The sequence below is a fragment of the Poecilia reticulata genome, linkage group LG20, assembly GCF_000633615.1.
Source record: "Poecilia reticulata strain Guanapo linkage group LG20, Guppy_female_1.0+MT, whole genome shotgun sequence".
Classification (NCBI taxonomy): domain Eukaryota; kingdom Metazoa; phylum Chordata; class Actinopteri; order Cyprinodontiformes; family Poeciliidae; genus Poecilia; species Poecilia reticulata.
Window position 1 is genome coordinate 21240488 of NC_024350.1, and position 27542 is coordinate 21268029.

General features: G+C 42.3%; 1 protein-coding gene across 1 annotated transcript; it reads right to left on the reverse strand.

Moving 5' to 3' along the window:
- gli3 (GLI family zinc finger 3) lies at positions 1-27179 on the reverse strand. Its single transcript, XM_008396825.2, has 10 exons — positions 27014-27179; positions 21874-22078; positions 18740-18956; positions 17087-17200; positions 15367-15507; positions 8733-8882; positions 8441-8605; positions 7772-8062; positions 6225-6618; positions 1-5803 (listed from the first exon to the last, which is right to left on the reverse strand). The coding sequence occupies exons 1-10, from the start codon at positions 27132-27134 to the stop codon at positions 3489-3491; spliced, it is 4113 nt and encodes a 1370-aa protein (XP_008395047.2). The 5' UTR covers positions 27135-27179; the 3' UTR covers positions 1-3488.
- Positions 27180-27542: the final 363 nt, after the last annotated feature.

The window sequence follows — 27542 nt, forward strand, 5'->3', positions numbered from 1 at the left end:
TATATTTTTCGTTTTTTATTAAAACCATACAAACATTTGTTGTCAGTTATAAAAGTGTGACGCGGCTCTTCTGGCGAAGGTGCAGAGCTCTGCAGCCAGATCTGGGGCTGGGAATCCTTGATTTCAAAGTTCTTTATTGGTCCCAGGATACTCCACGTTTCATTTGCTAAATCTACAGAAAGAGTATTTTATTTACATATATATATTTATATATATATTTATATAAAAGCACAATAAATGTGAAAACTTGGAAAATAAAAGAAAAAGTACAATGTATGTTGCAAATCTTTACTTTTCAGATATTCAGACTTTCCTTATATAAATGTTCTCTTTAATTTCCTTTCAGGTTTTAAAGTTTCACCTTTTTTTTTTTAAATCAGTATTCACAATGGAAGATTGGCAGTGATCTCTCTCGTTTAAGGCACATACCTCAGCCCATTTCCTTCTGTCAAAGGAAATGATCTCAACTTCTTTGAATATAACAAAAAAATAGAACTCCAATGCACAGCTACAAAAATGACAAAAGTACCCAAGGACAAATAAAAAAATAAAAAAAACAACAAAAAATATACTTTTGTACCTCATTGTTCCAATGTTGAATGAAAGGTAAATTCCTCAATATTCAGTGCACAGCGGCAGAAGACTGCAAGGCAAAACTAACACTGCTGGACAAAGTCACTGCAATACTTGATGGCAGTACGCATTAGGGGTGTGACAGCACACATAAGGTTGGTACAGGTACGCCACGACAGCCCACAGGCAAATGCAAAATATTCTTTCAGTATTTACTAGTAAGATTTTTGTACTGGCAGAGGATGAGCAAGGACAAAAATATTTAAGTTATTTTTTAGTTTGAAAATAATTTGGCTTAGCGTCAATTAAAAAAGGTCCAAAACTTCTTTAGTGCTTTAGTGAAAAAAAAAGTTTCCTTTTAAAGTCTTTTTTAAATTTCATTTGAAAACTTAATTCCACACAAAAGACAGCACAGAAGAAATACGTAACTTCTCCTAATTTGAAAACTCTGTATCAATAAGCATTTAATAGTGATTCGCTGTTTGAACACTAGGTGGCGCTTGTGATAAACTTAGGGGAAATTAAAAGTGCGTCTGAACTTCGCAAAGCATAACTTAGGTGCAAGGAACCTATTTTATTTCACCCCCGCCTGTCAGCTCTGTACGTTTCCATATTGGGATCCTAAATCAAATTGCTTGCAGAAATGACGCACACCGAGGCTGTGAGGCTCCTCCTCCTGCAGGAGTGCTGCTGCTTTTCTTATAAGTGATCCGGGTCCATAGATCTCCCCTAATACAGCATTATTTTTGTGCTGTTTTGTAGTGGTTGAAGTATAAAACCTAAGAAAAGCCTCTCCATATGGTGGAAGTGTGTAACTGGAATAGATCGTAAAAGACTTGAGCAATCCCAGCTCCCGTGTATGTACAGGGGAGGGACCAATGAATCTGCAGAGAGATTACTCTAAAGACCTTAATTAGTCAATTTAAACTTTATAAGAAGGTGTAACCGTACTGGTAAAATTTAGGAGTGGGGAACATGATCTTATTCTGAACTTTTTCACATTTGTTATATGCGAAGCTGAAATTAATTAACTTATCACGGAGGAATTTTGCAACAATACACCGATGTCTAACAATTAAAGAATGTGAAAAGCATCTCGAAGAAACAATAATCATATAAACAAATAGGTTTGCTTCTTTCAATCTTGAAAGATGTTACAAGTTTGAATCTTTAAAAAATGCCTGTGACAAGAGCATTACTCCTACAGTAGCTGAAATCAGAAGTCGGCCCTTCATTTAATTCATTTAAATAATATTTCAACTGATTTTATTCATGTACTTAAAGCTAGAAGCTGTGAAGCACAGCAGTATTTAGTGTGGGTAGCTGGGTTTAAATGTTTTTAAATAACAATACCAACTACGTTTGTCATGTTTAAACTGGAAGAATGCTGGGACCATTTAACCAGTACAACAAGTACCACCTTCCCATCACTAATATTCCCAGCTCTGTTCTGGGAATCTGGTTTAGCCCTGATTCCTGCTGTGGATAAGCAAGAAAACTGCAGTGGTTAATGGAAAAGGTTCCTGCAGCAGAGATTTGTTTTAGTGTCTGGTGGTTGATGGTAGAATAACACCTGCTGTCAAATACATAGAATACATATGATACTCCTTACCATAAGCCTTCTATGATATGAACATCGGACTTGAAACACACTGCTAATCTTCAGAGCCATGCTTGTAATTATTGCCAGCCATTCTTGCATTGGTTTGGTGTGGAGTGCTTTAGAAAGTCTCTGAATCTATTCCTCTTTTCTCATATTATTTAACAAAAAAGCACTAAAAAGCTTTGTTGACTAGGAGTGGTGGTCACCTGTGACTGACCTTTATGTCATCTGATTGCATGTGCCTTCAAGTGACGCCTGTACCATGGTGGCTCAAGGACGAATACATGAGCCATCACACCCCTAGTACACATTCTACATTTTAAGAGCTGTGGAGAAAACAATACATACACTTTACAATCAAACAAAAACACATCATGTTTATAGGACCTCTATGCTGAAGACCTTTTCATGAACTAAGACATTTCAAAACCATAGAAGTACTCATATCGATCCATGTAACCACACGCAAAGCACCAAGATTTATAGAACAGAGCGTCCGTTTACAGATCAGTTCTGCAGAGCTGTAAAATCCAACATCAAAAATCGAACCACAAACAGAATACAAAAACACCTCTACAAACACTTGTGAGTACCTTACCAGACTAACTAAAATAAAGAAATTAAGATATCAAGTAGACAACGATCTACAGAGGCTGAAGACTTGGAGTTGTAGTCCGTTTTTTTGTTTGTTTGTTTGTTTCTTTGTTTGTTTGTTTGTTTGGGAGGGTGGGGTTTGACAAAAATACCACTTGGTAAAACTTGGTCAAAGCACTAAAACATTTTACAGATTTACAAAAGCAACACAAACAAATGAGAATATAGCACGAATTAAAATTATGATGTATAAAGTTGTCCTCAGGGCCTTTTAAGCTGATGACCCATGTCTCAGCTGCAGTGAGTACCTGTGACGTTAGGAAGGTTGGCACATGGCGCTAGTCTTTCTAGTCCTATAGACAGTGTTCAAGGTTTAACTGGAGTTACATGCATTTTTACAAACAGCTAAAACAGTGACACAATACTGACTCAAGGAAGATGAGCTTTGTCTCACCAGCAAATACAAAGAAAAGGGCTTCCAAAAATAGCCTTGATTCCAGAAAAGGAATATAATTTTATCTGTACATATTCATGGCACATCCCTGTTCTGTTTGGGATGATATTTTCCTAATGTAAAACGGTTTGGGAACGTTAACTTCTTATAAAGTTCCTTTAATTGCCACTTTGTGTGTCTTAATCTTCACATACACCAATTGTTTTCTTCTTTCTGTTTCCATTTTATATCCCTTTTGGAGGAGAAAGTGGAGAGAAGGAGCAGCTATTGCATTATAGCCAAGAACTTGCTCTCCTCAGCGAGGGTGGTGAGGAGGGAACTCATGTCTCCGATGGCCATGTTGCTGAGGCCGGGAGCAACGCTGTTGAAGGTGGTGGATCCTTGAGGTGTGGTGAGGCGTGACGAGGTCCTCGACAGGCCCTGGAACATAGAGGGGCTCAGTACCTCAGAGACCAGGCTACCCTGATCGTAGCCATCCTCCAGGATGGCACCAAAGTCCAGATTTACCCCTTCGTCTAATATTCCTGGAACTTGGCCATCAACTGTGCTGCTGACTAGGTCTGTACCAGGGGATGGGAGGGCATTTGTGTTTGTGTTGCTGCTGCCTGGTCCCTCAGATGCTGCCATGGACTCTAACAAACTCTGCTCCTTCAACACAGGAAAGGAAGAGGACTTGCAGTCGGCTGGTCCGTAAGTGAGACAATCCGAAAAGGTTTGTACCATGTTTCCATGATCCAGGTTCTCTAGTTTGAGCCCTGATACATCACACACAAGAGAACACTGGTCTCCACTCCTCTGTAGCTGTTGGGGTTGGATGGGGTGTTGGTCGATTTCATTCGACTGTGGATTGAAGTACTGCTGGGTTTTGACTACATTTTTGTAATTGTTTATTGGTGGATACGGGGCATGTTCTGGTCGATTGTGATCTGGAACGATTCCCTGGGACAAGTTGGGTACACTGTCCATGGAGGACCGGGTAAGCATGAGGTTGTTTCCAACCTGCCACATGGTTCTGCTGTTGTTCTGTTGGAAATGGCTCTGTTTCGAAGGCCCAGTGGACATCTGCTGTTTAAGACCTTGAGGAAGAGCCCCATTGATACCCTGTGAGATGTTTGACATGCTGGTACCTCTCATCTCCATGCAGGAGTTAGGGAGTTTCTCCAGCTTCACCCCAGTGTTAACATAACTAGTACTTTGCGACTGGTTAGCCTGTTGGCAGCTGCCATGGAAGTCCACAGACACCTGCTGGGGAATCAGCGTGTTTCGTGACCTGCCAGCTGATGCAGTTGTTGGCTCAGGCCACCTCTCGCACTGCATGTGGTGGCTGTGTAACCTTTGGGGAGACCTCTCAACACTACCTGAGCTTACTTCATTCCACTGAATGGGAAGCTTACTAGGACTCTTCCTCTCTAGTATCTGCTGTGGCTGGAGATAGAGAGATTCAGGGAAGGTAAAGTTTACCCCTGCTTCCACGGCGTGGTAGGAGTTGTCCCTTTGGCTAGAATCTATTTGCCCTTCATTTTGAATGTATGAACCACCACCCATCTGATCTTGGGAGTGCAGATACTGCACCAAATCATCTGGCAAAATATCTTCATCTCCAAGAAACAAGCCGGCTACACCATCATCCTCCATTGCCAGGGCTTCCAAGGCTGCATTTTCTGCAATGCTGCCAGTGTTTGTTGAATGCTGCAGGCCTCTCTGCAGGTTGCCCTCTGAGCGTGTGTAGTTCTGAAGGCTAAAACTTCGATATTCAGCTGTAGAGTAATGAGCCAGAGGGGGAAGAGGATTGAGATTATTAAGGCTGTTGAATCGCTGAACTGGAGGCAAACTACAAGTTTCAGGAGCCTGTGTCCGCACCGGGTCACTCGCCCTTCGGTTCGCATTCAGAGTTCCCTCGCCAGGATATAGAACCCTCCTTCTATAACCTCCGTGCCCCATAAACCCATTGTTGTACCCTCCAGCGGCTTCACCACAACGGGGTGGTCGGACTAAAGGTGGTAGACTGTGATTGCTGCCACCCTCTTCCATCATGGCCATACGGGTTTTCAGACTCATGCGTTCCATGTTGGGTAGCGGCGTTGGGGGTGGGCCGCCAGTAGCTGCTGCGTACTTTGCCTTAAGGTGGTAATGCTGTGCAGGGGTTAAATTGAGCATCCCTCGTGACCCACCTCCTCCTCCAAAGCTAACTCCTCCTCCACAACTCCCACCTGAGAGTGCTCCAACGCCTCCTCCTACTACTCCACCTCCGTACTGGCTAGCCTCACTGGAGCGGCGGGAGGCGTCTGTGGAGATGGGGTCATAAGAGTCAGTGGAGCTGAGATTGTGGAGGCGGCGGTGGTGCTGGGACGGCATCATGCCATCACCCTGGGAAGCCTGGCTGGAGCGCCGACTGGAGAAGCAGGGAGAAATTCCAGAAGAGCGTCGGCTGCTGCTCAGGTAGGCTGAACTGGCGGCGCTCCCGCTGCTGTCGCGCCGGTCTCGGAGCAAATTGAGCACTGTTAGCTCCGTGCTGGCCAACTCAGCGTGAGCAGGTGGCTGAGGAGCAGGCACCCCCCACTGCCTGCCCAAGCACGATCCTGAGAAGAGCGGAGGAAGAACGTTAGGAAGGCTGTAAAGGAACCAAGGAAAATGAAGTGTGATGAAAGAAATATTATAGGAGGATTAGAGAGAAGAAGCCAAGAAAAGTTAAGTGTGGAGAGATCTCTCAAACAGATGTTACCATGGACAACTAGCTGCAATTGGCCATGAAACATCATATTACATGCTGTTCTCTCTGATACGATGTACATCTTGATACTGTTTTGCAGTGGAACAGAACCCCTTTCAACATTTGTTTTTCCTGAACCCTTCAGGCAGAGCCTGTAAGATGGGAATCAGAATCATTCAGCTCTGTAAATTCTGTCTACAGGTGCTTCCGAGATGTGTTGGAGTAATAAAATGAACACAAGATGTGAGGCCTGTGGAAATTTAACAAAAGTTTCACAAAGTTACACTTACCCTTTCCCAGGATGTTGGGCATTGCTGAACTTTTAGGGGGTGGTGTGGGAGACAGGGACCCAAGCCTGGGCAGCGCTCCGTTCACCTGCTTTAGCCTCTCCATCTTCATGTGCTCCATCCAGCGCAGGGGCCGGCCGATGCTTCGCCTCGCCTGCAGGGTCAACATGGCCGCGGTGGCCGTGGACACCGTGGAGTCCATAATGGGGGCTGGCTCGCCCTCGCACTCCTCCTCCACCTCCTCTTCATTTTCCTCCTCCTCCTCGTCCTCCTCCAGCCCCTCCCCTGGCGAGCGTCCGGCGCTCACAGCAAGCTGGACTCCACTGCTGGGATAGGCGCTGATGGGGGACTGGTCACTGCTGCATGTAGACTGACCGCCAGGGCTTGGCTGAGACGTCTGATGGACGCAGACAAACAGAAGGCAGCCGTGTAATTAAAGGTTTTAATCAAAATCACACAAAGAAACATATATCATGGCACGACAAGGACGCAATGTAGTGCAAAAGATGGAATTCCTGTAATATTGTGAAAGTTTGCACTACTGGGCATTGAATGTTTGAGCGCCCTCTATGAGATGCACCAATATACATTTTGCAGATTTTTTTTCTGCCCTAGATGTTCATTAATTAATAATGTTAAGCATATGAAATAACCATTTCTGTAAAACAATATTTTTACCAATTTAAGACAAAATGAGAATCTTTACCTTCCTATCTTACCAAATTATATCAACAAATCCAGCATGTTTGATGAAGAGCAGAAGTTGAAAGCTTAAAAGAATAAAAGAGAGCAACTTGCTGTTATCTGGTGAAAGTCTCACTATCTCACTCTTTCATACATTTCATGAAACAGCTTCTTTTAAAATCGCTTTTCAAAGTAAACATGTTATCGACACTGAAAATAGCTGATATTTAGACTTCTTCACTCAGTCACAGCACCCACTGTGAAGAGTGTTGAAACCACTCTTGATCAGGTAGCATGGCGAGTTTACTGATCATAAAAAAAAAAAGATTATATGTTGAGATGGTCATTGTTGAAGGTCAATTGAAATTCTCTTGTTCATTTGATTACTTAAAGGTGCATCTCAAATTATGAATTTTTCCAAAGGCATGAGCGGTGCTCACAGGAAAGCATTGTAATGATAAAAATAACAGAAGTGCTAAAAAACGAGAAGAAATAATAGATTTTTTTGGATGGTTGTGGTGAACTGGAGATGGAGAACCAGATTGGGAACACATTTGGCATGCTTATGGTGAAAGTCTGGCTGGCAGACATTCCTCCAAAGCAGCAGGATGAGATGAAGGGCGAACGAATGTAGTGTCAAACCCATCTCACCTGATTACCCACTGTCCTTAGAAAGGAATGGAGAGAAATGCCGAAGCATTTGGATAGAGGAGAAGATGTATTCATTAGAAGAGGTCAGTGTGAAAACCCTTTCTTCAAATACACTTAGGCATCGAAAGCATAAATTAATTACTGTTTGAACGTTAGTGAACTAAAGACAATATTAGTCAGTAAAGTGGATGATAAAGCAAAAATTGAAGTCTTACCATTGGCTTCTCTGTCTTGATAGATTTCACCTGCAGACATTCATCTTGTTTTGAGGTAGCGTGGTTGTACTCCCTTTGGTCCGTGTATCCACCCAGGGGCAGCTGTCCGGGCGACCTGCCCTGGCTGTTGCCTCCAGGTTCCCGTGGCTGAGGCGGAGGGCGTGGGTAATCGCCACGCTGTTTCTTGGTGACATGCGCCTCTGGCCCGTGTACCGTCTTTACGTGCTTCCGTAAGGAGCTGGGGTCTGTGTAGCGCTTGGTGCATCCCGGGATTTTGCACACGTACGGTTTCTGGAGGAGAGCAAACAGCAGAATCGAATGAGTTTATTTGAATGGGCTTCCTACAGATTTGTCATGTCATAATTGCACGCTCTACATTCTATCAAAATCATTTTTGGGCCATTTTCAAACTTTACAATTATTTCTACATAGGTCAGTTTTTAAATATGAAACAATACAAATGTAGGATGGATGGATGGATGGATGGATGGATGGATGGATGGATGGATGGATGGATGGATGGATGGATGGATGGATGGATGGATGGATGGATGGATGGANGGATGGATGGATGGATGGATGGATGGATGGATGGATGGATGGATGGATGGATGGATGGATGGATGGATGGATGGATGGATGGATGGATGGATGGACCTATGTTAATACCTCATTAGAGTGTGTTCGGTTCTGATGCTTGGCCCGATCCGACGCGTTGGAAAAAGCCTTGTTACAGCCTTCATGTTCGCACACATAAGGTTTCTCGCCAGTATGGGAACGTAAGTGAGTTTTCAGGTTTTCCAGGCGTGAGTAGGCCTTAGTGCAGCCTTCAAACTGAAGATGGAAGAGAATCATCCCATACACTTTAGATTTTTATGTTTAGCTCTGAAATATATAATAACATGCACAATACAATATCATCTGCAAATAGGGTTATATTGACATTTATGAGGGTCCTTACTGTGCACTTGTGTGGTTTTTCCCCAGTATGTCTGCGCATGTGGACCACCAGCATGTACTGGGCCTTGAAGGGCTTCTGCTCTCGAGAGCATTCCTCCCATCGGCACACAAATTCCTTCTTTTCTCCGTGGATGTGGTCATTGTTGATGTGCTAGGGGGGAGGGAAGGGGGAGCAAATTTTATTCATTTTGAAAAAAAAAACTTTACTGCTCTTCTCCATTTAATTTTTCTGAAAGGTCATTTCCCTTTCAGGTTTTTGTCCTTTTACTAATTTATCCTTTCGCAAAGTGAAAAAAGGCTTTTGAGACTGCGTTTGATCCGAGTGAGATTTTCAAACCAACCCTGTCACTTGCCACGAGTCTGGGTCCTCGTCACTTTGTGACAAGAGCCGACAGTTGTGCTGTGGTTGCAACTTCCAAACTGCGGCTTAGGAAGCACGTGAAATGGCAGAGGGGTGAGAAATCAGAAATTCAGTCTAAGCTTCAGAAATATGAGGCCTTTGTAAGTCCAGTCAAGCATTTCCATTTTCTCTGTTTTTCTTTTTTTTTTCACCCACTGAACTGCGGTTTAAAAACAGGAAAGTGGTGAATGTTGAAAGAATAGAAGAGGTGAAGAGGGGAGGGGAAAAAAGCTACAGCCCTCTGGGGAAAAAGTCAACATCGGGTCCCTCTTTAAGAGACAACAGAGAGCTGGCCTCTGGAGCGCCTTTTCTGATGGCAATTTAAACCCGGAGAGACACAATATCCTGACTCGAGGAAACTGGTGCTGTTATGACATTCCTAAGAAGCAGAAAAAAGGCTTTTTTTTTACCTTAGGGCGGAATACAAGTAAACTGACTTTAAGTTGAAAAGCTTGAGAATTTTGTGCTTTGTTGAATCATTTTTAATAATAATCCATCCAGGGACCAAATAAAAAAAAAATGGAGGACAAGAAAACAAAGATTTAGCCCAGAAAAACGGTCAACAGCATGATTTTTGCACGCACTCACTGTTTCTTGCACAGGCCTTCTTGAACCTTCTACACAATCTCATGACCATGACACACAGCAGACGCCCCACTGGTTTTCATTTCCCACTGAAGGCAATCGCTGACAAATGATTCAATTAATTCACCCTAAAACATGATTCTGTCCAATTCATACCTTTAAATATTTCATATTTTGTCATGTTGCAACCAGAAAATGTCATTAAATATATATTCATGGCCTATGTTTATTAATTATGCTTCTTCTAAACTCTAATTTGTTTTATTTGCAACAGGTGTTAGGAGGTATTAATACTATTGCTATGCATTTTTATCATCAAATAGCAACTGTAATGCTTGTGAGGCATTTCTGTAATTTAAAGTGACAAGCCAAGAACTACAGGGGAGAATGGTTGGACAATTGGATGATCAGAGACTTTAAATCAATCTCCTTCCCATGTTGGCCAGCGCTTCAAATAAAAAAACCCTGACTCTTCCTCTCTTTTTCTTCATCTTCAAGAGGGAATCCCGGCGACAAGCGATCGGTCTGCTGTGACCTGTGTTCGATATCCTGCGGCTGAGAGCGATGGGAGAGTGCTGTAGAGTTGGATCATGCACTGGCAGCTGGCACACTCACACACATTTACTGTTTGAACAAATGAAGGAGGTCGTTGACGGGCGTGATGCATTAGGCTCTGGGCTGACAGTGAGGGGGACAGGCAACACCGCAGGGGGAAGTGGAAGAGGGGGGAGGCAGGACTGCAGAGAAACCTAATGGCATGATCTAATGGCAATTCTTATTGAATCAATAATCTCCATGCTGAGCAGACAGGTCCCGTTGGTCGGCTAAATCGACAAACAGGTGCTGATAGCGGTGGCGCGGTGGGTTATTCATCTTCCCCCTGCCAGCTTATCGGCCAACAACTGTAAAAATGCCACCAAGATGGATTTAGGAGGGAGCTGCACGACAGGAAACGCATGGGACACGGACACAGGGGACACAGGCACCGGCTGTGACGTATGAACTGTGTGCTTCCACACACGCACAGGTGCAGGCACTGTTCTCTTGGTTCAACCCCCTGTGGTTCACAGCTAACATATAGCACATACTTCTTAGGCACCAGCACCAAAGACGGCAAAAAGGCCTGGGTTGTGTCAGTAGCGTGTTGAACATGCTCAAAAAGTCAAGAAATTTTGAAGTGAAAGTAAGAGAAGTTGGAAAATGAAAAAAGAAAACAACTCTAAAGCAGGCATGCACTGAACAGGAAGTCTGCCGATTTGTATACAAAATGCCACATTCAAGCCATCGTTAGCTTTTCCCTTCAATAGAAATTCCTCCTAGATGAGGCGTCAGCTTCAAACGTGATCATCATTCTTTTAAGGCACGGGGAACTGAAAGTTATCAAAAGCTTGAGTTTTAATTTAGGGTTGTGGCTGTGGCCAACCAGAAAATCACTGACAACAGAAAGTCCTGTTTTACTTAATGATGTCCATCTTTGAACTTCTTAACGTCAACAACTTTAAACTCTCCTTTGACAGAAGCTTGTGAAAATTGGTATATGTTATCCAACACAAATAACCTCAAGCCCTAACAGGAACTTGGTCATTTTGGATGAAAGGGTTCTTTTTGTACACTTTACATGGGTGAACTCAAACAACAGCAAAAAGATTTACCGATTCATAAAATTTTTAATGCTTTGGGGAAATAAAAATCAATAAAATATTGATGCCTGGCCAAGCACATGGGCATGGCCAGACTTTAAAAACCAATCTCCATGCACACTAAAAGTTTCTGTGCAGTCCCCAGCCAAACACTTCCAGGATTGTGGTCCTGCCCAAACCGTCGTCGCCAAACAAGAAGTTGGCGCAACTCAAAGAGATCGTTCTGCTCCAAAAAATGCTTTTATGAAATTATTCACAGATGCTAACCGAAAGTAATTCCAGGCTCAAAGCTTCTGACCACTAAAGTGCAAGGGGTCAGTCAATGCTGCTTGTAGCTTTAGCAATTTGAATTATAGCTTTATGCTGTTTTCCAACATCTCAACACTTGATATTGGAAAACACTAAATCATATCATTTTCTTCCCTGCTACTTCCCACTATTTGTTCACTTCAGTATTCATTTCCATGTTTCCTTATCAAACCCTCTTTGGGACGCTGCCCTCATGCATTAGAATGCAAGCGTGCATGAAAAGAGGGTCTGTTTACAAGGCAATTTCACAAAGCGATGGGACCCGCAACACCGTTTAGCTTTATCAAACATTGCCTAATAAATCATATGCTCTTTTGTGATGTCAGTTGCTGAAATGCTTTGTATAAAGAGGTGGGGAGAGAAAAAAAAGCACAGAAAAGGAAAAGATGGAAGGCAATGAGAGGGAGAGAAAGAGATAGAGAGAGAGAGATTAAATGAAAGTGGGAATTGAGAGTGGGTTAGTGAGAAAAGGAGGGAGGATGAGAGAAAGCGAATGAGAAGCAGGGGGCAGGGAGCTGAAATTGGCATGTGTAATTCAGCAGTCTTTTCATCTTGGAGTAAGATACTCTAGACAGATAAGGGCCTAATCCTTCTCATGATCAAAAAAAGCAGCGTTTTACCAATTAAAGGCCTGTGCCAGCAGCCAGAGAGGGCTGAAGGGGGGGTGTGCTTTCAGACTGTGCCGGCGTTTATCATTCTTTAACACTGGGGAAAGCACACAACAGGAGTTTTAACAAGGTTGCACACACGGAGTAACAGCTTTCCATCTGAGAGCATTACAACGCCGAGTGTGTGTTTGACCTGGTGATAAAACGCATGAACCTCTGAGACCTTCAGCAGCCCTACTAATGAACTTTGGAAATATTTTGTTTGCTTGAAAGTCTGCCTAAACACCATATCATCTAAAGCTTCCACATACTAGTATCGGATAAATTGGGGCGTTAGCATTTGTTGGCATTTCAGCCAATAACTGGCTGAAAAATTTCTTTTAGTGATGATTTTTAGAAGTGAACCTCAACATTTGAGCTTCCTTTCTTAAAATAAACTTGCTTTGATTGAAAGATCAGCCAGAAAGCTCATCTGCAGTCTGGACATTGAATCTCCAGAGCTAAGACCGGGCCACCTGTGAGTGTTCTGGGACAGGGCTGGGGTCCACAGCAAAAACCCGATGGTCATTATTAGTAAACTAAAATCAATTTGTGCTTTTATGTCAGACTCCAGGAATCTCCAATAACACCAGAAAAAGTAAAAAGATTTATTGCAAGTTGTTACAATGATGTCACTAAGTTATCTACACTGCGCCCTTGTAGACTTATCTGCTGTGAAAATGTTCTAAAAGATCAACAAAAAAATAATAATAAGGTTGTTGAGCAAGGCTGTAATAATAGGAAATTATGCCAACAAGGGGTTGGCCTCTATGGCAACAAAAAGCTTAATAAAAGCCAACTTTAAGAGATACATTAAAGAAGCCACCAGGCCTTATCTTTAAAAGTGTTCCCTCTGAGGGGAAAAAGAGGAGGGGAGAAAGCAAAATAGAAAATGAGAGAGAGCAAGAAAGAGAGGGGGCAGCATCCCCAAAAAGAGGGGGGAGGGCTAGAGAATGTTGAGCTTAAACCACGATGGAGAGGTAGAACGAGTAGAAATACAATAAATCAAATAAATCTCGCAAACTACAAAATTGACACCCGCCTCGCTTTTGCTGACTGTGTAGGCCTGATAAAGTGGGCCAAATTGCATAGATCTGATGTTTATCTTATCGGTGGCACCGTGAGTGCTTATACGCGTGTGATAAAGGGAACGCCGGTGAAAAGAATGTTTGAGGGGTGTAGAAATATGCATCAAGAGCACTACAGGAAGCGCTTTTGTACAAGGGGGGAAGCAATGAGGGTGGCGTGAAGGCTTAATTCCAAAATTAGGCCAACCACAAAGAAAAAGGGATATTTCACTGTGGATTTCTTACTTGTAACACCACAGAAAGTGAGTACGTCTTGACAGACTTGTCAAGCACTTCTGAAAATGAAACTTAAACATTACAACTGCTTCAGTTAAGGGGAAACTGATGGATTTTTTTTTCTCATAACGCCTTTCCTCCCTGAAGCTGTTTCAGAAGACAAGTACGGGGGAAGGGACGCGCCATTGTTTGGATATATGGAAATCCCCTCCACCACCACCGGCACCACCGCTGCCATCCCAAACCCCTCCCAGAGAGTGAAGAGAGCCACTGTGGTCCAAATACTGTACTTATCCTATTACTGAGGGGGTGGGGGTGTGGAGAGATAAGAGCATTTTCCCGTCCGCTCTGCTGAATTAGAGGGGCAGGGAGTCTGTAGGCGAGGACTGTTATTGGCATCTCTCCTCATATCTCCATGTGCATTAAAAATGAGAAATAAAACGTCATATCAGAAAGTCTGATGCCAGAAAAAAAAAAATTTCCGAGACAGAAACGTGAAAACTAATCAGAGAAGACATATTGTTTCCCTGCGACGGCAACCGGGCTGTGAGTACAGCAGGGGGAGAAGGTGAGCAATATTCGCCTCCACTCCTCTCCCAACTGCTTTTACTCATCCCACCTCCTGAAACAGGGGCAAGAAGTTGTCAAGATCCTCAACCTTTTGAGCTGAGCCCTTCAAACACGGGAGGCAAGCCCATTTCGTGCTGAGGATATCAATTATAGATAGGGGTTACCACCGCAGCTGAGGATTGCGATGTCAAGACGGCAAGTAGACAGCTGTGGAGAGCTTAGGATCTTTCTATCAGATGTGTCCTGATGTGTTTCTCAGCTGCACATGTCTGCGTGAGCGCTTCCCCATCGCTTGTATGGGTGTAATTTCATCGCTTGTCCAACTCCGGTTTGGTTTCCCGCTCAGATGAAGGGTAAGTGGTTCAGATGCTGCAAGGCAAAGCTAAAAGCACCTCTGGCCACAGTAGGGGTGACACGATGATTACGCTAATGGCATTTTTTTTTTTTTTTAGCTTTCCACAGAGCCACAGGCGAAGTATGATCGGGAAACATCCATCTCCAGGCGTCTGCGAGAATTATGATAACAGACAGGGAGTCGGTTCGGTCCGGTAGAGTACCCAGAATTCTGTGAGGCTTAACTTGCCAAATAAGTTCACACCATCCAGCTGTGAGATGGGACTCCAGCTTCTGAGCCCATTATCACGATCCGTGGAACCAATCAGGAATTCAGCATTACTAACATCCAGCGCTCAAGGCCCTCACTCTACTGTGGCCTGCCAGACACAGAAGCTGAGGTCTGGGGAGATAGGTGGAGAAAAAACGAAAAAACAAAAACAGCTTGTCTGTTTTTTTGAGCAGCTCTGTATTGTACACCTGTTGTGTCTTACTGGTCTTGCAAAGGAAGCTAATCTTACGGAGAGGCATAAACGCTTGTCCCTTTTCTCTGGTAATGCCTCCAGTCTCCTAGCTATACTTCCAAACAAGCTATACTTTTTTATCTTTTTCTAATTATTCTGTCATGAACGTTTAAAATTCCCCCCACTAACTGAGACCTGCAGAGTCTGACATGGAGTACTTGTGTTTTTGGTGATTTCACTTAGCAGTATATTGCTTGATCTTGCGGTCAGTTTGCTGATAGGTATATTCCCAAGACGATGGGCAGCTGTGTTAAATGTGTTTTACTTATGGAAGACTACAGAGGAAGAAAGACTTCATATTGTGAGGTCTGCTGGATACTTACTTGTACCAGCTGTTCCTGGGTGTCAAACTCACGGCAGCAGTTCTCCCAGTGGCAGTTTGTCTCGTAAACCACCTCCGGCTCCTGTTTGCTCTCGTCTTTGTCGCCTTCCTCCTTCACCAGAGTCATCCCATCAGGATGGTCCTGAATAACCAGCGAGAGCCAATACATTGAGACTGATGTAACACAAGAGGCGTTTAAAAACATATGCTTCAGCTCACAAACATATAAACCGGTCATAAATTAGATATTTCACAGGCACAGCAGAGAGTTATTGCCTACATGTCTCAAACATGTGTGTCTGGTCTTGCTCGGCTCTATGAGGGGTAAATATAGCAGAAGAAGCCACTCTGAATTTTTGGAAGATTTTACCCTCAACATGCCTCGACTCTGACCTACTGCAGAAGACGCTTCCACTGCAAACCCCAGTTTATTTTGAGCTACCGTCTTATAATCAGCTCTTTTTTCGCCCCGCAACTAATGCAAATGCTTGCCATTTGCTTACATTTTGCTTTCACTTTTTCAAAGCCCCTTAAATTTTTTTGATTAAACAAGAGCAAAATCAATTTTCTCTCTCGTCCCACAAAAGCTAAGTGATTGCGTCGCGTTGGAAACTAAAAGTGATAAGAGCAGAAAACACCAACAAAACAGCCACATGCAAGAGAATAAAGATTGGGTGCTGTTGTAGCCACTTTGCAGAGACGCAGCATTGCGTATGATCATCACTTGGATTATGATTGGCAATCATCCTTCATATTTGAATTGAACAAACAGTTCAAATATTAGTTCGTATGAAATGTCCTTTTGGTAGAGTAGAGAACGATTATGCAACAGAAAACTGCAATGGCTTTTGAAAGTACAAATTTTGTGCATTCCTTTGAGTTTATAGGAGATCATCTTTTGAGCGTTGATGAAGGTTCAGGAATGCCTTAGCTTGACAAGGCCAAGGTCCATAAAAATCTTGCTATTGATCATGAGTGTCTGCAGCTGGTCATTTCTGCTTGACTCCTACTCGGAACAATGGGAAACTCCAAGGAATTCAGATTTAAGATAAAGAAGTGGAGATTTACACAAGTCGAGAGAAAGCACATCTAAATAACTGCCACGTAAAATCAGTCTAAACAATTACGTGTGAGTGAAAGTTATTGCCAGATGTGCAAAGATTTTGCAAAGGCCTGGAAAACGACCAATAGAACATGGGTCGGTCCTGAAAACATTGGCAAGTTAGTGGATAAAAAATGTAGATCTAGTTTCTTTACTTAAAATATGTCTGTTAAACTAAACAGCACTGATTTCCTCATTAAACTGTATGGGTGAGGTCACATTTTTAAGCGTTAAAGGAAAGCAAACTGAAGTCATCTCTGTTTGGAAGATCTAATCCTCTGACTCCGCACGTTCAGCAGCTGTTCTCGGTTCTTTAACTACCTTCTGTAACTCTGCAGCAAACAAATACATTGGATGTTATTCTGGGAAGTTTAATTTATTTGGACAAAAAGATAAGGTGCACTTTGAACAACTCTGGACTTAAGGAAGTGCTGAGCTTGTAGTTCTGGACAATTGACTCAACAATAGAGTCAGTAACTGATTTTAAATTGAATTTATTCATAAAGCGCCGAGTCATAAGAAGGTACTTTGCAGAACAAAAAGGTCCAATTCATACCCTTTTCTTTAGATTTGGTCCAAATTCAATTTAAGGCGATCTAATTCAGGAGACAGAACCCACCTGCACACTCACCGCTCCGGGACTCGGCAACTCATCCTCCGGTTTCATTTTGGACCGCTTGTGATGCATCGGGTCGCCGGTGCTGCTCACAGCTGACTCGCTAGTCGGCTTAGCCTTTGGTAAAGACAAAACGCAAGAACGTTTCCAACTTTATCATTCCCCCCCTCTAATTGCATCGTGCTCAGTATCCCAATAGTTTTACCCTTCATAGGAACATTAAAAATGCATGTAATGCTTATAAGCAAATCCAATTATTTACTTAATCAACAAGACAAAACTGGTGGGGTTGACTCATAATGATTTCTGCAACTGAAGCTTTAAACTGAGCCAGCAAAGAACTATGCAATTCAGTGTATCACATTAGCGTCTCTAATCAGTGCAATTAAAGCAATCTTATGAACCAATTCCACCAATGAATGACCCGGATTTGGCCCTGGCCTAAATACGCCCTCGGGAGGATTCCTGTAGCACAATAAGCTATTTGAGAGGAGAAAAATTAACAGAACTTTTAAACATCTGGAAAATGAGACGGTGCTATTCCAGAGAATGCTGAGCTTTTCACGTAACTAAACAACTGCTTCACTTCTGCTAAAAGACGCATTTCTGAGTTGTGTTTAGGTATTCATTATAGGGTCAGGAAAGAAGTGTCTGCTCATTCAGGCTCGACTGAGATCTTCCGATGTCCACCTGTCTTCTGGAGAAAGATTTCATGGTTACATGAAAGAAAGATCTGTTCGGTGGAGTCAAGTAGATGCTTTCAGATGTAGGAACACTGTACAACCGTCAAGCATGGTAGTGGTAGCATCATGCCGAGTGAGTCCTTTGAACATAAAACCAAACATTTCGACATCTAGCAAGTGAGATCAGTGGTTTTGTTCTGGAAAACGCGGAGCTTTTCGATGCCTAGTGTTTCCAACTTGCGACGCATTTGAGCTGAGCTACATATTCATTTCTCAGGCAAGAACGAAGCACCTGTTCTAACATCCACGACTTCGAGCTCAACTGAAATGAAACTTTTTTTAAAGGTTTTTGTGACACTCTTTACTCAGGAAGAAGGGGAAGACATGCTACAAATGGAACTGGAGCCAGGAAATGAACCAGCATGTGGAAAGAAAGTTTTTGGATTAAAAAGAGAAAAATATTGTTACTGTCTCCTAAGACAAGCACTGACAAACAACATTTTCTTCGGTTTTGTCCAATTTCTGAAAATCATGGGATTCAAGAGAAAGGATGGGTAATAAACAGAATATTTACTTGAAATGCGAGATTGCACATAATGTAAGGATTGAGAAAAAAAACTGGGGGAAACCCCTTTTGGATCCATCCATCCATGTCAATATTCCCCACTCCTCCACATCCTTGTTCTCTCTCTAGTGATTAATGGATTCAGCAGAGGGATTCTATGCTAACAAGCCCCTGGTTGTTTGCTGCTGGCACGATGTCGGCACGCGGCATTGTCGTGTGCGCGACGGGCTGAAAACAGGAAACAACACGAGTAGGAGGAAGGAAAGTCCCAGGAGGGGAGAGCGTCGAGGGGACGGGGGTCCTGCCTGTACCTGCGCTTGCTTGGCTGATCCCGTTCACAAGTGGCTGGCATGCGACGCCGCCATCCATTAACGCGTGATGATGTATCGCAGATGCCGCTGTGCTCACCTGTGACGAGTCGTTGGAGATGGCCGAGCGATCGCCGGCGCCAAGCCCAGTCGGGGGGATGCCAGGCACGGCACGCTGGCTGGCAAAGGCCGGCGTAGGGTGGACTAACGGCGGACTGTGGCCGAACGCGGAGCCCACGATCCCCGGCTGGCGGCCCATCAGCTGATGGTGGACGTGTAACGCCACCGGAGTTGGAGGGTAGGGGAAGTTCAATGGGCTGGAGAGACGACAGAGTAAAGCAACTCTAAACAATACTTCAAACATTAATTACAGAAGCAATGAGGCAAAGGAGGGGAAGTTCAAGTGAGTAAATGGATTGTTCTGGATAACTCCTCACCCTGAGGGCAATCTGACATGAGATGGTGCGGTAATGCCGGAACCAGGGGGGCTGCTGGGAAATAAAGCTTGTTAACACAGTGAATTATCAAGTGGTTTGTGTAAGACAGTGTGTCATTCCTCCACTGGGCAAAATAATACAGATAATAAATAACCGTTAATCTATCTTGGAGCCATGTAAATAAAGTCACAGCATTTTCCTTCCTATGTAAGTCACAGTCCTCTGGAAATCGTTCGTACCGCTCGAATCTTTTTCACACTTTGTCACGTCACAGTCACAAACTTTAACTTCCTTTACAATACTTTTATGTGATCAACACAAATAAAATCAGAGGAGTGTGTTTTTGTATCAGCCCCTCTGAATCAATACTTCTTCTCAACCAGCTTTGAGGAGCTCATTAAAAACATAATAATAAATTATCTACATTGTTCTTTGCAAAACATCTCAATGAATAAATCGTGATGAATAACATCTGTGCACATCAGACTTCAGGCCCTGACACACCTTTTTCTTTTGGATTTAGTTCTGGACTTTGACAATGGTGTCCAAATCGAGGTCCGGGGGCCATTTGTGGTCTTCTGAATGATTTTTAGTGATTTAATTCAAAAATTGAACAAATCTGATTCAGATAGGCACATATATTATCTTTTAGTTCAGAGATATTCAAACTGTTTTTGCCATGAAGTCCAGCATTGTCAAATTGAAAACACTTGTTGGGGCACTTTTTTTTTTCTTTTGCATTAATGTACTATTAACACAGGAAGTACAAAAAAAAAAAACACATTTCTACTTACTTTTTATCTGTTGAAAAACAAACTGAAAATTGAGGATTTTATCAAAATTAGACAGATTTTTTTAGACCAGGAATCTTTGACATATGAAATTTATAAAATTTTTTGGACTAAGCTCAGGAACAGCAAGGTTTTGTGTTTCACCAGTATGGTGGTGCGTTAAAAGCAAATACCAAAATAAAAATGCATGTCACACTTATTGTTATTTGCAACAAAACCGTGAAAGACGTGCATTATTTTCCTTTCATTTCACACTGCAGAAATCACACTGCTTTGCTTTCTGATGAAATGCATCAAAGTTTTTGGTTGCAACGTGACAATAACGTGGAACAATTCAAGGGGCGTCGGTAATTATGCAAGGCGCTGTGTTAATCTGCAAACTGAGCTAACTTTGTTGATCATAAAAATCCCAGAAGCCTCCTCTGTGTAACGATCGTTGAACCTCCGGATAAACATGGATCTGTGTGGCTCGGCTTCATTCATTCTGCACGTTGACAATTGGCTCTACCCGCGACCCATATGTCTGCTGATCTTATTATGAGCCGAGTGGAAATCAATGGACCGAGACACATTTGGAGGCCCATCCGCTTGTCATATCACTCATCAGTCTGTTGGCTCTGGCTATTTGGATCCTGTCACTCGGACAGTGGCTGAGCGTGGAGCATGATTGATCAGCTCCCTTTTACAGATCGCTGATCAATGGCTGAGGGTGGGGCAATGGATCTTCCCCATTTTTCCCCTCTTCTCCGCTCTTTTCTTCTGCTTTGCTTTGCCTCTCCGCCGGTACCGGTGCATGATGTATGTGATGTTTCCCTGAGGTGTGCTGGATGACTGACACAAGCCGCCTGGGAAGCCGGCCGACTGGCTGGCTGGGAGATCGTCACCCACACGGGCGTTTGACACGAAAGCACACACATACACTCATTCGTGCCAAACGCTTTATTTATGTATTACGACGCCATTCTAAAAGGGAAAACATGCCACATTTTTCTGTAAGCTGTGTGCAGAGTGTGAATCACAAGCAGAGTCTTTGGTCCTGCCTAAAACAACATGAATATTTTTGCAAAGCAGACAATTTTCCTGCTGCAATTATCAACATACCAGCACACATTTTGTGTCTTTTGTGAATCTGGTAAGAAGCCAATGTCACAGATAGAGCTGAAACCACATACACACACACAAAACCATTTGTTTTCTTCAATTTTTGCTGCTTTGGGGCAGAGGGAGTCAGTTATGACTACCAAAATTATTCATTGGTAAATGTCACAAAAATTAGAGATGTATTTATTTTTTTTTTACACTTTCTTCAAGAGTAGAAGTTTTTAAATATTTTCAGGGTCCTTCCACAATAGTTTGCTGGACGTGAGGCCCATTCCTCCTGACTGAAGAGGTGTAACTGAGTCAGGTTCGCAGGTCGCCTCACACTCTCAGATTACCAGATCTATCCATTTCTTTTTTTTTTTTTTAACAAGAATATATAAAATGTTCTCATCTAAACTCTATATTTAGCAAATTAAGCCACAAACATCATTTTCTGTCCATTGATTTTCTGAGGGACTGAGATTAAGCTGTTGTGATAGCCACTCAAAAACTTCTGACATTTAAGAAAGCAGTTTCTTCTTTTTCTTCTTTTGTCAAACATAAATAATACAGGAAATCTTCAGCCTGATTTGACTTTCAAAGAGTGAAAAAACATATTCATCTGTTTTTTTTCCAAGATTAAACCTTTTGCAAACTACAATGAAATCAATAAATGTTCTAAAATTTGCTTTTTATAATGACAGTTTGCTAATGTTTAGAAAGTTTAACGGAAGGTAAAAGCTAACTTAAAGTTTGCATGGGTGGGATTTCAACTGGAAGGCTAGCAGACGTCAGATTTCTATCCAGGAAAATCCAAAAATAAATCAAACCAACCGTAATCTAACACGGCCATCGCCGTCCAACTGTTTTCCAGCTCTGGCAACCAAACTTTGGGGTGATTTTATTTCCTTTTTCTAGTGTGCTACCTGATTGCTCTGGCGGAGAGATGTCCGTAGGAGCCGCTGGTGGAGGAGCTGGAGCGTGAGCTGTTCATCAGTGTGGTAACTATGGCGTTCGGGGAGTTACGAATCATGGTCTGCAAATCGAGGCTGTGCTCAGAGAGCGGAGAGATGGTCAAGGGGCGCTTCCTGTTGGGTCGTCCCGGAAGCCTTGGGCTTGGGAAGCGCGAATCTGGAGGATGAGGATGGAGAAAGAAATTACTGCGTTGTTTAAAGCAGAGATGCTGGTAGCATGTTGTGGTCATGTGGTAGTGATGCAGCAGAGGATTGTGGGATGTTTAGCTGCAGGATGGAAGCAATGTCAGCTTTGCGGTCATGATTTCACTGCATCAAAATGGTCAGGAAATATATATAGTTTATACAATACTGGTAAAAATCGCTTATCGGCAACAACAGCAAATTTTTATATTGATGCACCCCCCCCCTATTTAAAGTTTACCTGTTTTTTTAGATGCTTCAGGCCAAAAGAATCAGCTAAAAAACAACCCAAAAAAACCAAACATTTGATGGTTCATACAAGCATTTCTGTTTAAACTCTAACCTAATCAAACCCGAACAGATGACATTTTTGTCAATCATCAGACAAAAGGCCCATCTCAATGAGTGTTCAGCTGTCACTTGATGCACTGCTTGCATTTCATCCAGGAGAAAACATGTCTTTTATGTTGGAGAACTGCTCCGACTGTGTATGGTAATATTTAATCAAGTCCAATTTGACTCGTTATTCAAATGCAATCAGTGTTGACTGGAAATACCAAAGAGGGGTTTGAAAAGGTAAAAGGCGGAAACGACGCAACCATTCTCTCCGCGCGCACAATGAGCCACGGGTAGAGATTAAAACATGACTTTTGTTGTCTTTTCACGCGGAGATGTCACAAACAAGACAGAGAGGGAGAGAGAGAGAAAAAACAAAACGGGGCAGATGGAAGGAGGGGACAAAAAAGCAGCGCTGAGGGGATGTCGCGCTTTGTGCGTGAACTGACACAATGACTTTGTGACTCAAGACTTGGAAATAAAACATTTCGAGTTATTTCATAAAGGCAAACAAAACCGATAACCCCCCTCCTGCATATTTACGTCCCCCTCAATCCATCCATCTCCCTAAAACGTAAATGCTCTATCTCTGGTTTGACACATTCAGCGATTACAGAGCGCTTCCTTTCACATGGTAATCAGAGAGTGTGTGTGTGTGTGTGTGCGTGTGTGTGAGTGTGTGGTGGTAGCATTCTGGCATCCACAGGCCTGAGCTGAAACTGAAGCATGGGGGCATTATGGAGAGCAACACCCTCCACTCTCTTTACATTTTTTTATTGTAAGGCGGATCTTGTAAGGAGGAGTGTGAGAACACAATATAGAGCACATGGGATTCCTTGACAGTTTGTGTTTTTTCTTATTCTGTTTTCGCCCATTCGCCAGCTGAAGCTATACATCCATCTAACCTCCTGCAAAACGTCTGCTTTCATACCTCTGATTCGGACAAATTCGACACCTAAAACAAGCCGCATCCACTTGTGGGAAACTGGAGGATGGTGGAGGTGGAGAGAGAGCGACGGAGAGCCTAGCTTGGGAGACGGGGGCCTGTGTGCCATCACTGCAAAGCCTCATGGGACCGGTGTTTATTAATGCACAGCCCAAATGATAAATCGGCCAACCGGGGAGACAGAGAGGGAAGCGTCCAGGCTCGTAGCAGCGCTGTCCCTCTAATTTCCTCTTGATTTATGGACGGGATGGCTGGTTACTCGCCGCGTCATTAATTTCGAGGGGGCCGGGGAGGTTTTCGGATGGGCCAGACTGACGGTGGTGGAAAGAAAAGTTGGTTCCAAAACTGGGGTTGAACCCTCAGCGACCCACCTGGGAGGGGGGGGCGACTATAATAAATACATTCTACTTTATGGAGTGTAAAAGTAGATCCTGGAGATGGAAGCACAATACAATAACTATTGTTCTTACAATCATCAAGGTTATAATCCTGTGACAAGCAGAGTGTTCAGAGAGAGAAAACTTGTACTGAAAAGGACATTTCTGTCAATTCAGCTTATTTAGGATACAGAAAAGACTGATGCCCTGAAAGACAAGGAAAAAAATTATTTTCTTCCAAATCTAAGCAAAAGTTTCTTCTTGTTCTCATTTTAAAGTTACGGTATTGTAAAAAATATGCATTAAAATAAAAAAATTATTATTTCACCGAGGTTTTTTAAAATGTTTCCATATATTCCAGACACCCTTTACATAAATCACACCATAAATTTATTTTTCTCGTAATCTGAAAAGGTTTTCGTCAGATTAAAACGGTTCATATAGTCATTTATGTAATGTTTTATTACATAAATGACTAAAGCTGACTAAATGACTGAAGCTAAATCTGGGAAATTTTTTTAAGCTAAAAGTTAAGTATTAAGTATTTCTCGTATTTCTTTCTCGTACTAGCTCTTTTGGGTTTCCTTGTAATTTTTTTTCCTCTTTTGCTCTGTTTGTTTAGAATGTTTTCTCATTTTTGTTTTTTATTTGTTTGTCTTTCAAAGAAAAGTAAATCATTATCGAAAACAAAAATATTGATTTATTACTCTGAACATCTATTTATTGATACATTTATTTATTGTTGGAAATATAACTTTAGATCAACTTTAACATGTTCCCTTAGATATACTTTTTTGTCATTAAGGGCTTCCATATAAATGTCCTTTTTTAAATTTTTCACCTTCATATAATTATACACTGCTAAACTGTAAAATGAGCTGTTTATACTTCCTAAAAGTACAGAAACAGTACTTTAATGGAGATTAGATGTGTATATTGTTTAAATGTGATTAGGTGTAAACATTTGAACAATAATAGCTGTTTTGCCGGGCTAAATAAAGCAACACCAGTGTTTACATCTTAACGTAAACCTGTTTATGCAAACGGTTTCCTATTAGCTGAAAAACAGCACAGAGATTAGTTAATAGAAGCCACAAATAAACATCGTAGTGCAGAGTATACTTCAGTCAGAGTGATCTATGAGAGCTATGGCGCTAATTAGGCAGTGCTAACGCAGACAATAGACCATTAAAGCACAAATAGGCAGGACAGGCCCATTGTTTCATTAGCAGAACTCTCTCTGAAGGTAATTACACTCATTTGGAAAGGACTAAAATAGCTTCATGGTAGCCCAGATTATCACCGAAAGTCTCCTGATAGACTTCGCTCTTTCCTAAAATCCGCCAAAGCTTTAAAGTGTTAATTTTTTTCCCCCTACACAGGAACACACATCGCCTGAATGTGATGAGTTATTACCAGCAATGATCACAGGCGATTTTTTTTTTTTTTAAGAGAGGAGCACCGCATCTCCACTTGAATTTGGCCCTAATTGTTTTGTTTCAGTCTATTAATCTTAAAAAGTGACACAGAAGAAAGGATTTCTCTCCCGTGATGAATGGTGGGACATTCCAATTCCCACTTAATAGCAATTAATTTTCTGATACCCGCACAAGTTTGGCTAGTTTTAATTAGTTTGTTCGGAGGAACAGTGGGGGGAAGTTCACCCCCGGATTTCCATGAAAGCGGTGTGTGTCTGACTAAATACGTTCCCATCAAAGGGAGCGGGGTGAGGCTGTCTGACCTCTCTAAGATTCGATGTGCCTTTAATTTCCTATTTACACTTTAAAATAACTCATTAGCATAAGTCCTTTGCGTACAGTCCTGAGCCAGACACGTTAAAACAATGGCTCATTTAAATCATGTCAAAGTAAAGTTGCAGAAGTTGAGGAGTAGCTGGAGGAATATAGATATATATAGAATAGAAGATGGGAGCACTGTGGTGGTGCACTTTTAAGGGTTGAATTCCCACAGGGGCCACCCACAGTTTGCTGAGAATGAAAGCACTCATAAGACGGAAAGGTGCAATCCCAGCAGGGTGGATGTGGTGGGTGTCTTTCATCACATACGGCTGCGCAAAATACTTTATTAAATGCTCGATAAAGTATAATTTATAATTAAAGCACATTTCTGTTTGACCTAAAACTCCAAACCCAGGAATCCAAGGCAACAGTGCAGTACTTTTAATAATTATACTACATTTATCTCCCAGGTAAAATAAAAAACACTCAAAGAAATTTTTTTTTTCACCAAATCACTGGCGGAACAAGGATTGTATCTTAAATATATTTTATAATTTCTACGTTACAGCTTTAAGGTAATTAAAGTTTCAGTTTAAGTTTAATTTCTCTTCAAAAATGGAAAGACAAGAGATCATGGCAGTGGAGTGAGGCAGATGAGTGTAGATCCCATGGAAATGGCTTTAGATCTGATTTGTTCTTGTTGCGCTAGGAGCCTCGTAAGAATAACAATAATTAAAAAGCAACTGTAGACTTTCCCAAAAATCTGAGCATAGGTCTTCACGAGGTCTCGTGTTTCTCCAAAACATGAGGAAAAATAAGCACAGAAATGCTCAGAGATCCTTTCCTCCGTTTGCTCAAACCTTGTAAGCTGTTCTAGGGGAGGAGAAAGTGGAAACTGTTTGGTTATACAAAGTAAAACAGCAGCGATGCCTCTAACTGTGGTCCAATTGATTTTGTAATAAAACTCTGCTACTGCATTAAACATGAATTTATTTCCAGGTGTTTCACTCATCTTTACCAGAGACACTAAAGACTGAGGCTGATGTAAGTTTTCTGTTTTGCTTTAAATGTTTTCCTCAATCTCAGGAAGATTTCTACACCAACCGGTGTAGAGTAGTGTGCTGTATTTCATCTGCAAATCAGGATAAATAAAAAAATACTTTTTTTTTTTTTTTTATCTTTAGGAAATAAAATTAACCTTATTTGTATATGCTTTAGCCAAAAAAAACCCCTAAAGAAACGGTTCATAAACATTTCAGATACATGGTATGTACACAAATAAATCTCAACGCTTTTCATATTATTCATTTCAACAAGTCTGAGGAGGTTCCCAGCACTGGTTTTATACCTGAATGGTTCGTATATCAGAAGTGGCCAGAGTCTAAAGACAAAACTTGTAGAGCTAGAAGAAATGTTTTATCAGTATTAAATAAGTTTAAAAGAACGTTCCTTCAACAACAGGATCACCTTCTACAAGGAAATCTGTTCAAAATGCAGAATCTGAGACTCACTCTCCATCGCCTGCAGGTACTCCATGTGCAGGGCGGTGGCGCTGCTCGCGCTGCCGGTGGACGCCACAGACGGGAGAAGATCTGTGGCGTACGGGCTGCGGTGGCCCGCCAGCAGAGCCATCTGGTGGTAGTAATCAGCTGTGGTCAGACCGGCGTGAGGCGCTGCAGCGGGACAAAAAGGAAGTTCATGTCAGCAAAAGAGGAAAAAACTGAACACTTAGAAGGAAGCTGGCGAGAGAGCAGGAAACAGCGGCTTTAATTTATTAGGCGGTGAGGGAAAGCCGACAGCAAGAACACCTGCGCTGCGTTAGAAAACTTGCACTCATTTACTTTAGATGATAATCAGCTCAGCAGAACAGTAATGAGCGCATTAGCAAACCCCATCATGTTAACCAAAACAGCTGCACAGGGAGCGTCACCTGAAGACTGGAGTCTCACTGGGGATTCCCGCTGGCTCCCAGATCACAGCGAGTGAGTTAGCAGCATAACTGATCATGTAGCAATACGGCCCATAAATAGCTGTTTGCTT